The sequence below is a fragment of the Podarcis pityusensis genome (genome assembly GCF_964106645.2).
Source record: "Podarcis pityusensis genome assembly, chromosome: 10".
NCBI classification, from domain to species: Eukaryota; Metazoa; Chordata; class Lepidosauria; order Squamata; family Lacertidae; genus Podarcis; species Podarcis pityusensis.
Window position 1 is genome coordinate 18217242 of NC_138035.1, and position 12241 is coordinate 18229482.

Genomic DNA, 12241 nt, shown 5'->3' on the forward strand with positions numbered 1-12241 from the left:
GCCAGGAGTCAACCAAACTGACAAATCATGTGATGCTTAACAGGCAAGCTTCCGGGACAACACATCCCTTCTCCCTACTCCTATAAGTATATCATGCCAATATATTTGTCCTTCAAGAAGAAATACATTTCCCCCTGCAAACGGAAGTTTTCTAACAGCCACATCTCATTTTACCCACTTGAAATTTTTAATTCCATTAACTCTTTTTGCCCCGGTTTTAGAAATGTTACTCCCCTCTTCCTACAAAAATGGAGATAGAAAATTGAGAAATAAAAATTGCTGACTGCTCTCCAGGGCACTTAATTAGTTGCTGCTAGGGAGAGGAACTTGGTTCCAACTCAAACAATAACAGCAGTGGCAAGAGCAGTAAGTAGAATCAATTCTATTCCCCTTTAAGTTATACCACACTTATCTGATCACATCAACTTGCAATTCCTGCTGTACTTGCACAAACAACGTATGAAAAAGCATAAACACCCCCGTGAACAACCACCAAAATGTCCTGTGTCCAAATGATGATATAGGATGGGATGAGACAAGAAATGATTCCTAGGTGTTGTTAGTGATGTGCCTCTGGAGTTCTGACCTGGAGGTAAGTAGGCTTCTATCAGAAGTACCACAATTATAAAATCACATTAAAGAAAGTGTTTCGTCTGGAAAGCAGAGAAACTTATGGTACTTTGACAGTTTAACTAGTTGTATAATACCTCCCATCAGGAAAGACTGAATTACAGTTACATAAAGAAAACTCAAATCTAGACTTCTCAGTTAAGACTTGCCCTGCCCAAATGAGAAGGAATCCATTGAGAAGAGCACCTGTTTCCCACAGAACTTGAGTGATGGTGATCACACATGACAAGCTGTCATACTTGATAAGAAACCATGCTGAAAAAATGACAAGGAATTTCAATCCTTTAAAGTACACAGGAGTACTATTTAGATACCTAATGTTGTATCCTCAGTGCTTTCACATTCAACCATTCAGTATTGCCAATGAATAAAAAACAGCCACTATTCAGAGGCTCTAAAGGAGACAATACAGCAAATATAAACTGATTTGACTTGACAGACAACAACAGGAAACCTGTCTAATTCCTGACACTATTTAACTAAGTTATTCATAAATAGAAAAGTAGTTTTATCCTTCTCTTTATTTCCACAGCTCTTTGTAAATAATCAGAAGAAAACAATTTAAATGTCTGCCCCTTCCAGAGAAACAAAGCACAAGATATTGTTCTCAAGTGATGATTTCTGGCTGGTCCAAAAGCAACACTGCCAGCCTGTACAGGAAGCAAAATTCAGCTGTACTTTGTGGGCAGGGAAGCGAAGACATTGATGGTTTCTCAGAACAGTTCTCCTAAGCTCCACGGACTGCAAATTACTGTATTCTTGTTATTAGTGGTTCTGACAAGTACATTACGGGAAGGTATCTCAGTGGTAATCTGTAAAACAATGTGCCCCATTTCAACGGTATACAGTACTGTGAATAAAACACAAAAGAGAATCATTTTCCTCTTATAGGATGGTAAAGGTAAAGGTAAAGGTACCCTGACCATTAGGTCCAGTCATGGCCGACTCTGGGGTTGCGACGCTCATCTCGCTTTATTGGCCAAGGGAGCCGGCGTACAGCTTCCGGGTTATGTGGCCAGCATGACTAAGCCGCTTCTGGCGAACCAGAGCAGCGCACAGAAACGCCGTTTACCTTCCCGCCGGAGCGGTACCTATTTATCTACTTGCACTTTGACGTGCTTTCGAACTGCTAGGTTGGCAGGAGCAGGGACCGAGCAACGGGAGCTCACCCCGTCGGGGGGATTCAAACTGCCGACTTTCTGATCGGCAAGTCCTAGGCTCTGTGGTTTAACCCACAGGGCCCCCCCGTCCTTATAGGATAGTAGCGCATACTAATTTAAATAAAATATTTTCTTTACTAGATATAATATTGAATTGGAATAATACTGAATTTCCAGTGGTAATACAAAACCCCTTAATAGAACTGGGGAGTTCAAAACAAAGGCCACTACAATCAAGAACCCAAAACTGAATCCAGATTGAGACAAGAGGTTGATTGGAGATCTAAGGAACACTGGCTTTTGCCAGACTACACCAGCCCAAATCACACACTGCATCTGAAGAATCAGGTTCACAATTCGATAGTACTCCTAAATTAATATTGCCTTGCTCCCCTATGACTTTGTCAAAAAATCAAAGCGGATGCCAAAATGAATGAGTGTTTTGAGAGGCAACTGAAACAGTGGGGGAGGGGGGAGACTGGCTGTAAGGTGGATGTAATCAGTGCTGTATTAGCACAGTGGAACCTCGGTTGTCAAACATAATCCATTCCGGAAGACTGTTCGACTTCCAAAACATTTGACAACTGAGGCTGTTGGAGAATTCAATTAAGAATTCAATTGAAAAAACAGAGAAACGAGCCTTGGCAGCCATTCGACTTCCGAGGTGCGTTCGAAAACAGAAGCATTCACTTCCAGGTTTTTGGTGTTTGGCTTCTGAAATGTTCGGCAGCTGAGATGTTTGAAAACCGAGGTTTGACTGTATTTGTAAAAGGTTAGAGAGTAAAAATATCTTTTATCAAATTGAAGATGCAGAAAATCAACACTTGAACATTGAATTGGCAATGTTATAGTTACCTCAGAGAAACCTACTTATGTTTCAATTGCAGCCACTTCTTTGCGGCGCTGACTAGGGCAAACCTACTGTTCAAGCTAAGTTGTTTTCCCCCACCGAATCAAAAATGCCCTGAGAATTTTATTACAGGGTAGAATGCAAATACCAACAAGACATAAGCGATAACTGTGAGGCGGCAGGTAAGAAACAAGCTCTCTGTGCTGCTTCTGCCACTGTTTGTTGACAGTTAATGGTAGAAGTTCTTCCAGCCTCAAAAAATACACATAGATCTCCTACACACAGAACTTGGGGACACAACTCAGAGAAAAGGAGAAAAGAGAGAGGGTAGGCAATGACTTTATTCTGCTGGCCCACTTGTTTATAAATTGGCAGGCAAGCATATATTACCATAAACCTCATAAGTTCTAAACCTTAATTAAAATATTGCACAGAATGATATAAAAAGTGAACCAACTGGCAATTAAAGAGCAAATAGATGCAAGTTATACTGAAATGATCCTAACATTTATATAGGAATCAGATTCCATTGAAAATGTTATAATATAAAGAGTTTTCACACAGAAGTAATAGATCAATTATATAGTAGTGTACAGTGGTACCTCGGGTTACATACGCTTCAGGTTACATACGCTTCAGGTTACAGACTCCGCTAACCCAGAAGTAGTACCTTGGGTTAAGAACTTTGCTTCAGGATGAGAACAGAAATCATGCTCCGGTGGCGCGGCAGCAGCGGGAGGCCCCATTAGCTAAAGTGGTGCTTCAGGTTAAGAACAGTTTCAGCTTAAGAAAGGACCTCTGGAACAAATTAAGTACGTAACCAGAGGTACGACTGTATATAAAAAGCTAATAATTGGGACAAAGCTGGAAAAAGCTCTGGAAATTATTTTCCAGAGCAAAGTTGTAGCTAAAAATATGCTGAAGTTTAGTATTACTTGAATAATTTGTTTTCTATTGTTAAAAGCCAATTCTTGCTTTTACTGCAACCTACTTGATAAGTTAGGTGTGACCTGTGAACTTAACTACACTTATTTTGAGGATCAAAGACCAGTCTGAATGCGCATGAATTGTATCATACTAATCAGATTATTCAGAAAAGTTAAATACACAGAAATAAAAACAATATCATTTAATAAGTTTAAAACTTATGTAAAAACTGTGTTATTTCATTATTCTCCAGAGCATGTTGTGTTTTTGGTGTGTTATTTTATCATTTGACACAAAAAAAACCCCAAACCCCTTATTTGCATTCACATTTTTAAATATTAAAAATACACAATACCAAATTGTATACAATTGTATATAAGAGTATTGCATACAAGAGTAGAATGAAAGCATTACCTTGAGTTGGCAGAGACAGCTGCTCCTGAGGCTTTTCTTGTGACAAGAGACCCAAATAGCTGAGGACAACATATTTTGTTTCATAGTGAAAACCTACAGGCACAGTAGTAGAAGATGCCATTTGGTTGGCTTCCAATGCCCCACAGGATTATGAGCTATGTAATTTTCTCTGTTTAAGATCTGAAAAATGAAGAATCAAAATGAAAAAAACGTAATTGGAATCATATTCAGATTATGTACACACATGCAAGACAGACAAAATACAAAATGCAATTGTGCCAGAACTTATCAGCACCGGCCAGACAGAGCATCATTTGAGAGGGTACATAGGTGGCAGGTTAAATCCGTATCTCTTCCTCCCACTGAAAGTAGCCCATTGGCAAGTTGCTTTTCAAACATTCCTATGGTATGTCAAACAACAGTTGCACAAACTACGGAAACACATAGCAGGTGAAATAAATATTCTACTTCTTCCCCAGAGAGAAAGAAGAGGAAGATCCAGAACACTGCTACATAACTGTAGTGTATTCAAAATTACTAAGGTTCTGAAAGAATCATATCAGTAGTTATTTTGAAAGTTTATGCACATTTCTGCAGGTTTATTTGATCATAGTAGAACTGAATTAATTCTGGTTGAATTTCCACAATGTCCTTAATTCAGTGACACTACTTTGGACTCACTGAGGGAAATTTAAATAGTAGCTCCCTAACCGTTTTTTAATGATATGTTTCAGAATTCAATGACAAATTAAAATGTGACTTCCCTCTTTTGTCATGTCAAATGCTCTTCAGAGACACTACTTGAAAACAATTGTTCAGATACAGTCATCACTGCCATATCTTGTAGTGTAAAATCTAACAGATATAATTCATTCAGCCTCTCTATAAGTAAAAGGTAAAGCTGTTTATTGGGCAGCATCAGTTTCTAACTTTTAGAATTAATTCATTTTTGTAAGTAGAACACTACCACTTTTAGACAACTCAGGAAGCCTCACCTCTTTTCATATTATTTAGTATACCTGGAATCCTTTGCAGGCTATTTCCCATGCCTGAAGCCCTTGCTGAGTAACTTTTTTAATAGCTATGAATCATGTTAAAAAAAGCAAGGAAAAGATTTGAAAAAAACAACATTATTGTAGTTATGAAACAAATGTAACACCTTTTGTGGCAAAATGCTGTCAACTCCTACTGTATGCACCAGTATACAGTGCTACCTCGGGTTACATACGCTTCAGGTTACAGACTCCGCTAACCCAGAAATAGTACCTCAGGTTAATAACTTTGCTTCAGGATGAGAACAGAAATCGTGCAGCGGCAACGCGAAGCCCCATTAGCTAAAGTAGTGCTTCAGGTTAAGAAAAGTTTCAGGATAAGAACAGACCTCCAGAACGAATTAAGTTCTTAACCCAAGGTACCACTGTAATACTACTTCTGGGATGGAAGAACAGAATTACAGTAGATGTGGCAATGGGACTTGCCAATAGGCTACTTTCAGCGGGAGGAGGAAATAAAAATGTAGTCTGCCACCTATGTGCCCTCTCAAATGTTGCTCTGGCCAGGGCTGATAAGAAAACGGAAATGTAGTAAAACACAGTCAGTGTATATTCTGCAAAGTGCAAGAGAAAATCATAATGTTCAAAACAAGTTAATATACCCTTGAACTGGAAGAAGCAAGCACCTAAAATGTGTTTCTGGTACCTAAGAATTTGCAAGAGCCACAATAGGATAGTATCTGAAATAGAATCAACTAAAATGTAATGAAGTAGTGACACTTTTGACATTTTAAATCCAAATAAAGATATTTTTCAACTGTGGCCTTTGGATTTCTGCTAAAAGATCAACAGGTATCTATGCTTTTAAGAAGAATTTGCATTATATGTTCAGCCCTGACCTTAGAGAAAGCAATTAAGATTGCTACCTCCCCATTTCAACCATGGAATCCATTCCAAGACATTGAAGTTAACTAAGTAAAATTTACAATATATAAGTGAATTTATGGGCAGCATCTCCTTGCACACCACATCAAACACTAAAATCTTTCATTATCCATTTGACTTTGAGCTGCTTGGAAAAATCGAGTCAGTCGGATGGGTATCTCCAGATGCTTCGAGTGATCCTAATCCACAAATGGATTACATATCAATTATACAGAAAAGCAATGGTTAACAATGAATAAACAGTTATAATCCTCTTATAAAAGGGCTTTGCTATGTTTGCACTTACCACAAAAATATTTCAACCCCAAAGGAGTAACCATGTTAGTCTTAGTTGCAAAAGCAACTAAGAGTCGTGTGGCATCTTAAAGATTAGCAAATTTATGAAGGCATAAGCTTTCATAGGCTACAGTTCACTCCATCGGATATATGGAATGTTTTTCCAAGTTGGCAGGTATAATAAGCATGGGTGTACTTGCTAACTTGGGGTAGCATTCCATGCATCTGATGAAGTGGACTGTAGTTCCCAAAAGTTTATACCATAAACAAGTTTGTTGGTCTTTAAAGAGCCACAAGACTTTATTGTTTCATAAGAATTAAATCTGCCATAAAGCTCACTGAATAATCTTCAGCCAGTCTGTCTCTCAGACTGACCTACTGCACAGGGTTGTTGTATGGATTAAAAAAAGAGAACCATGTATGCCACTTAGGCTCCTTGGAAGAAAGGTGGAACACAAATGTAATAAAAAAATTAATAAATATGTAATACGCAATTGCTTCAAAACTGTGATACTCTTAAGACTGTTTACATTTCACCATATAATTTTGTAGATGTATAATTTGATTCAATTGGAGTCAAGCACTGCTACTTACACTTTTAATGCTTTTTTATTGTCTAGAATATGAAGGCTTACCAGAGACCCTGAAGCATTATGCAAGACTTCAGTGTCCTAAGACACAGCTTTGAAGTCTATTCTGTTTTACAATTAAGCAGAATATAAATCACCCAAATCATTCACCATAATTTTAAAAAGTCACAATAGCAAACTTAGTTTGCAACAAGTTGCCCCCTTTTGTGTACCTGTCACTGACATGGTTCACAATCCCGGGTTCAGTCCTCAATTCCAGGTGGGGCAGAGAGTGACCCCAGTCTGAAATCTGGAAAAGCTTCTGCTAGTCAATGTAGACAATAGCAAGCTTGAAGGCTCAGTGGCCTGACTCAGTATAAGGCAGTTTCCTACATTCCTAATATGAAAAAGCAGTGTTCTCAAAAGTGTGTTTGATACATGGGATGCCTGGGATAGCTAAATTGGTAGAGCACGAGACTCTTAATCTCAGGGTTGTGGGTTTGAGCCCCCGTTGGGCAAAAGATTCCTTCACTGCAGAGAGTTGGACTACATGACCCTCATGGTCCCTTCCAACTCTACAATTCTCTGGTGCAAAGAAACCATAAGCCTGGTGATGACAAGCCAGATCATGCCTTGTTTCCTGTCAGTGTGGCAGCAGCAGGAGCAGGGAAGGAACAAAGCTCTTGCTACTTCAGTAGCATGTGCTATCATACTGCTCCTCCACATTCAACAACAGCAGTTAAACTATGGTTCAGTCTGATGTGCAAAGAAGGCCAGTTCTCATCCATTTAAGTCTTCCAATCCAAAACTAAACCACATGATAGCTATTTAGCCTTGTGGCTTAACATGACTTGCACACTTGACATTAGATTACAAAGTTAGTTTGGTTAGGTGAGCTTTGAGCTTGTTGGGAATTTTCCACAAGGATATGTATATATTGAAGACACCTATTTCAAAAACAACTTAACTGCATTGCATATCTAGCTCCCCCACCCCCCACCCCCAGTGCAGTTCACCTTCCAAATTTTATTTCATTTTAAAGTTTTACCTCTGCACATTACATACCAGGGAAAAATTATAGGCAGAAGTTTGTAAAATACTATCCATGTTTACTGCAGCATTGCAGTAACTGACATTCAAGAATTACTTCATTTATCTATGAACATCTGGTTCTGTGGAATTTTGAAAATTGAAGTGTATCTATCATAGTTACACCATTTTCTCAAAAGACTGAAACAGTGGGGTGGGGTGGGGTGGGGTGGTGGAACAAAAGCCTTAGTACTTTATCTGAGCTGTGGTTTTAGTTTAACTTTATACTGCCACAATAAACAAGAGACGCTTTCAATGGATTTAACTGAATTATCTCCCACGAAGGTTTCATGTTTTCCATACTTTGAACTCTCCTTTCCATACATCTAACCCACATCAATTCAATAATGTATCCATGTGCCCTGAAAGTACATTTCTTAATATGAGCAATTAAAATGTTAAAGAGTAAAAGTCGTATTTTCAAAGTCTCCTTCACAAATGCAAAGTAAGCAGAAAGACTGAGCAAACCTCTGAGAACAATACTCTCAAGATAACTACAGTGATGAGCAATGTTAGAAGCACACCTAACTAGGTATGTGTGGGTTAAAAAAAAAATCAAAGCAAGATGTTGATCAGCAATATCCATCCAAAAGAAATGTGTCACAACAGTACATATAAGCAAACATACGAATGAAAGATTATATCACTTTTCAGAAAGTTTCAGCAAGTGCAGACAACTCTGGAGTTCTAAGAAGGTACTATACTGTACTGCTGAATGTGAAGGTTTGCCAGCTCACAAACAATAGCAGTAGACAGTACATAGGACAAGGATTTAAGCACAGCCTTCTCTCGTAAGGATAAATTTGAAAGAGCACCAAGCATCGGTGCTGCCTTTCCTCCTCCCATCATCACACGCATGCAAAGAACGCCATTCTTACCAACTGTTGAGGAAATGCAGCTGTAAAGCAGGGAGATGCTAACGAGAAGAAAAAACAGCACAAGTGCACGCAAGCACGAGCACGTTCACACACCCCTCCTCCTCCAGCAGCAGCAACAGCAGCAATCAGCAGCAGCTCTCTCTGGGAGCAGAAGAGATCTGGCAGCTGACAGGGCACACCATTGTCAACAACGCTGACCCTGCTCAGTCCCCGGGAGGAGGGGCCTGTCCTTCAACCGCTTCAAACACAGGGGAGATAACTAGGATTTCACGCCACGCATGGGGGGGGGGCGCTCCTACTGACCGCCAGTAGCCAACCTACATTTTTAGAACTATTTAAAAGAGGGGGGTGGGGAGAGGGCTGGCACTGCATTCCCTGACCACCTTATTAAAAACTCGAGAGCGACGGGAAAGTACACGGGGAGAAACAACCCAAACCACAAACACAACACGCAACACTCCCCCCCCCACCTCAGCCGGTCCCCCCTTTCCTTGACGGGAGGAGGGGGAATTAGTTTGCCCTTCAAAAGAGAAACCGCCCGAAGGCGCAAGTGCCGGGAAAAGTCCCGCCTTTCACGCACGTGAACCGTGGATAAGGGACGCGGGTGAGGAGACGAGAGGCCATGAGGGAAACACCAATCTCAAGTAGGGGGTGGGGTGGGGAGCCTATGAAGAAGACTCTACACAGGACGAGGGTGGGGTGGGCAGAAACCACCACAACATTTGCGGTGAATATTTTGTGTGTGTTTTAAAGGAGAAGCCAGGCGGCGGTAGGGAAGGGGTGGAAGAAGTGACCGCCTCCCCACCCACCTCATAAGGGGCTGCCGCCAACCGCCCGGAGCGCGTGCCCAAAGCAGGTCGCCCAACCGCCCATACCGTGACCTCGCGCGCGAGGAGACTGAGGCGCTCGGCTCGTTCCCCCTCCGCCCCGCCCCTCCGGAGTGTGTTTTTGTTTTGCTTACCCGAGTCTCACGAGGACGGCGGGGAAGAGCGCTGGGTCAAAGCCAAGAGGAATATGTCCGTGCCGCGGGGCCGCGTTAGGATATATACATGCACGCGCTTGGATGAAGGTTTATATATGTATATATGCGTGTTTGTGCATATGTAGGTATATGCGTGCGTGTGTGTGCGCGCGCGCGCGCGCGCAACGCTTTTCCAGTCAGCCCTTAAATGAAAGCCTCCATCGCCGCCATGATAGAGGAGGGCAAAAAAAAAAAAAAAAAGAGCAGCGGCTGTCGGAGGCCCGCCTCAGACGCTGCGGGCGTCGTGACGCCATCGCGACGGAACGGCGCCTGGGCGTGCTCGTTCGCTCCCAGCTCGGCCGCGTGTGCGGTCGCCGCGGCCTTTGAGATAGGGGAAAGGGTAGAGCGGTACACAGCCTGGACTTCCGGTCACAAAGCGAACTGTAGCAAACTCAATACAGTATACGATTTTCACTGGCAGAAACGAGCTGATTTCATGCTTATAGGAGCTACTTCAATAGAAACCGCCCACCCCTCAAGTCCACCTGCTGGAGCCAGGTGCAAATAGTGGCTGAGGCGGTGGTGCTGTGGGTTAAACCACAGAGCCTAGGGCTTGCCGATCAGGTCGGCAGTTTGAATCCCCGTGACGGGGTGAGCTCCCGTTGTTTGGTCCCTGCTCCTGCCAACCTAGCAGTTCAAAAGCACACCAGTGCAAGTACATAAATAGGTACCACTCCAGCGGGAAGGTAAACGGCATTTCCGTGCACTGCTCCGGTTCGCCAGAAGCGGCTTAGTCATGCTGGCCACATGACCTGGAAGTTCTATGCCGGCTCCCTCGGCCAGTAAAGCGAGATGAGCGCCGCAACCTCAAAGTCATCCGCAACTGGACCTAATGGTCAGGGGTCCCTTTACCTTTACCTAAGCTTTAGCATAATTTGGCCCAGCCTGTTTTCTTTGTGTTTAATTCCCTTCGGGCCTCATTGTTTACTTGTCTTTGTGCCTACACTGTTGATGGTTGCTAACCGAATATTGAACTAATTACTTTTTAATTAATAATAGGTCCACACATTCTGAAATTTACAGAGAGGCCTTGCACTTATCTCTCACTATTAGTTTCTAATCAGTAACAGAATAATAAGTAGTTATTTCAACAAGTATACTGATCCATAAGAAAACAGCCAAGATCCACGGTCAGACATTACTTTTGTTAGGACCACTCAAAACGTCACAAAACAGCAAGCAAGCTTCTGAATTTTGCATAAGTCTTCATTTGGATGGAGGCTGAGCAATAGGGTTTGGGAGAGCTACCTTGTTGCTGAAGCTACAAAGTCTACATCCACTCAGTCTTAAAATGTAGTGTGTGTAGGCGGAGATAGCAGACTTAATCCGATTAGGCTCGTAGACACTGCCAGTTTCACGTTACAGCTTGAGCTGCTGTGACAAAGAAAAAGACACCTTGACTGACCCAACCCCTATTCCCATTTCTAGCCTAACCTCCAGCCTGTAATAGTGTTTCAGGGAGCAGACATAGAACTTAGGAACTGGATTTGCTAATAATAATAATAATAATAATAATAATAATTTATTTATATCCCGCCCTCCCCAGCTGAAGCCGGGCTCCGAGCGGCTAACAACAGTAAAATAATACAGCATTCTAAAATCAATTCATTATAAAATCAATTTAAAAACAAATTAATGGCAACCATTGGGCTAGAGTTCTGTGAGGATTACCAAAGGAGGGGGTCAGACTGTGCCTTGGCCAAAGGCCTAGTGGAACAGCTCTGTCTTGCAGGCCCTGCGGAAAGATGTCAAGTCCCGTAAGGCCCTAGTCTCTTGTGACAGAACGTTCCACCATATCGGAGCCCCAGCTGAAAAAGCCCTGGCTCTGGTTGAGGCCAGCCTAACCTCTCTGTGGCCCAGGACCTCCAAGATGTTTTTGTTTGCAGACCATAAGGTCCTCTGTGGGACATACCAGGAGAGTCGGTCCCGTAGGTACGAGGGTCCTAGGTCGTATAGGGCTTTAAAGGTTAAAATTACATGCTCAACCTAGGAATATGTTTTCCAAACCAGAACTGCAATCTGAATTGCTTCACTTGAAAATCTACTCCTGGTTTTCTTTTAACAGCCTAATTAAGGAGTAAGCTCTTGCTGTTGCTGAAACATTTAGGAATTAGAAACATTAGCTGATCTACTGCAAATAATTCAGAGACCCATGAACAGAGTTCCACCCTACTTGTAAGCACTGTCAGACTCATCCCTGCCCTCAACTGCTGCCCTGGGCTTCTTTGGGAGGACTGACTGCTTTTAATTAAAGAGCTGATGTTGTAATGTTTTTATTGTAATTACTTGTATAGTTTAATTTATTTTTTATTGTTACACTCCACCCCAATTTCCACAGCAGTGCAAGATTCCAGGAGTCCAAGCACTTACCCAGAGTTTGTGTTCCCTCCAGAAATGAGGCACAGCGGAGACAGTGATGTTTTTTATGATATATGGTTTATTCATATGCACTGCTCAGGCTTGCAACCCAGAGTCACTTCAGTGCTGCAA

At 41.9% G+C, this 12241-nt stretch overlaps 1 protein-coding gene across 5 annotated transcripts in view; it reads right to left on the reverse strand.

Annotated features, from left to right (window-relative positions):
* The window catches only part of BCL2L13 (BCL2 like 13), a 34288-nt gene extending 24346 nt beyond the window's left edge, over positions 1 to 9942 (reverse strand). For 2 of the 5 annotated variants that reach the window (XR_013991022.1, XM_081023089.1), the window contains exons 1-2: positions 9692 to 9942; positions 3982 to 4161 (exon numbers count right to left, since the gene is read on the reverse strand). Coding sequence is in view for 4 of the 5 variants with exons in the window: in XM_081023089.1 (XP_080879215.1) it covers positions 3982 to 4102 (121 nt within the window). In the remaining variant the exon portion in view is untranslated. The other 3 variants (XM_081023090.1, XM_081023091.1, XM_081023092.1) reach the window with 3 other exon arrangements.
* Between the last annotated feature and the right edge of the window lie 2299 nt (positions 9943 to 12241).